Source organism: Nannospalax galili, unplaced genomic scaffold (genome assembly GCF_000622305.1).
Source record: "Nannospalax galili isolate Female #2095 unplaced genomic scaffold, S.galili_v1.0 scaffold1128, whole genome shotgun sequence".
NCBI lineage: Eukaryota > Metazoa > Chordata > Mammalia > Rodentia > Spalacidae > Nannospalax > Nannospalax galili.
In genome coordinates, this window is record NW_008358632.1 from 230,926 (window position 1) to 232,876 (window position 1,951).

At 43.4% G+C, this 1,951-nt stretch overlaps 1 protein-coding gene across 5 annotated transcripts in view; it reads right to left on the minus strand.

Annotated features, from left to right (window-relative positions):
• Positions 1–354: 354 nt before the first annotated feature.
• The window catches only part of Tlk2 (tousled like kinase 2), a 125,172-nt gene continuing 123,575 nt past the window's right edge, over positions 355–1,951 (minus strand). For all 5 annotated transcript variants that reach the window (XM_029558083.1, XM_029558082.1, XM_008821883.3 and 2 more), the window contains one exon: positions 355–1,453. In XM_029558083.1, coding sequence (XP_029413943.1) covers positions 1,280–1,453 — 174 coding nt within the window. In that variant the 3' untranslated portion in view covers positions 355–1,279. The remainder of the gene's footprint in view (positions 1,454–1,951) is intronic.

Consider the following 1,951-nt stretch of genomic DNA (forward strand, 5'->3'; position numbering starts at 1 on the left):
AAGTTCATAGCTGAAATTCCTTGAAATGGCTTTTTAAAAAATTCCACTTGATGAATTTATCAAAGTGAGTTAGACAAAGTATGTGTGTATGTGCATACACAGACACACACACCAGCACACACTCACCAAATTCAGCCAACTGGGGGAAGTCTGCTTCCTCCTAAAAGATCTAACAGAAGAAAGCTCATATGCTGATCAAGTCTTAATAATGTGTTAACAAGAAATGTACACCATTCATCAAACACCCGAAGACTATGGGTAGCAGCTACCTAGAGCATCTGGCTTCCCAGTCTGTTTTCTGTCTACCTCTGGAGCAGTTTCCATAGTTACTATATTCAGAAAATCCAGGAGGACTGCATGGACAGATGAACCTTTATTTAAAAAAATAGCACTTCAAATAAATTAAAAGGGACAACCGTCAAGTGTTCATATGTGAAGAAATATTTGAAAACCTAGAGAGACTCCAAGCTGTGTTCTTCTAACCTCATTCTTTGTCCAATGGCAAAACCCACACATCCCAGAACTCCCACTCCCATTTTTTCCCTACTGAGATGAGGGAAGCAATTGCAAGCAGGAGACCAGACGGAGGAGAAAGCTGCATCTGATTGGAATGAACATTGCCACGTACTTGCTAATACGGGTTTCACTTTCTGACCAAATGTATTCTTTTCAAAAATAAAAAAGGGGAGAGGGAAGCTGCATGTTTTTTAAAAATTGAAATTATTTAGGGATAAAACACTAACTCTAGTGCCTTTAACGGGCAATAGCAACTTTTTTCCTCCGAAGTCAAACACCATCCCCAGCTGAGCCTTTGTGCTACAAGCTTTTCAGGAGATGTTACCTAAACTTTATTAAAAGAAAAGAATAAGTTTAAATATAGACACTGGACTAGCCCAGTCTGTATTTTCAAGTCCACATTCTTCATCTGAAGCTTTGCATCAGGGAACCCCCTGAGTCTGCATGTTTTCAAGTTCACAGTACATGGAACCAGTTTTTCTTTTTAACTTTTTCCTCACTCAGAGCAGCCACATACAGTGACCGTTGACGCCGGAACCTTGGGCGGGGCCTTTTCCTATGAGGCCTGGCCAGAGCTGCCCAAGGCTTCTTCTCAATGAGAATCGATGCTGTCATGCTCTATGGATGGGAAAAAAAGCAAGAAAATAAAAGCACCTGGTACAGGTTTCATGAGATCCATTTGGATTCACTATGTTCCAAACCCACTGCTGAATGCCATTTGTCCACTTTGTGTGTTGAACAGTTTGTGGCCTTGGAGTTGGTCTCAATTTGAAGAACTGTTATTGGATGCCCCAGAGGTTGATGCAATAGCAGCTCCGGCAGGGCTACTCGTGGAGACTGACTTTCGGATATGAGGCAGCAAGTAGGGGTCACAGGCCAGCTGCTGAACATCGATGCGGTCCTCCTTTCGATAGGCCAAGCATCGCCGGATAAATGCCTGCAAGGGAAAGTTTCACACAGATTAAGACTGAGGGATGATCCTGGCACCACAGTGGGAACCAGGACTCCAAAATCCTGCTGGAGCCAGAGCATATATCCCCAAGAGAAGAACCTAATAGCCTTTCCCAAAACCATTAGGCAGACCCAGAGAAGACAAGAACAGCACAGCACCAGCACTGGCAGTGTACTTCTTTGTTATCCCCCTCTGTACCAAATAGGAAGAACCACTCCTGAAGAGGGTATATGGACATGGCCATTAAATACCCGCCCCACCACGAGCACTAAAACCAACATAAAAATCTTGCTTCAGATGGTTTAGACGTGACAGTCTGATATCAGAGTCCTGCACTGACCATACATACACACTCATACACAAAAAATAAAAATAATAAAAAAGGGGATGGCGAGATGGCTCAGCTGTTAAGAACATGGACGTCTTGCACCTTAAGACCTGGGTTCAAATCCCAGCACCCACATGGCAGCTAACAACTGTCTG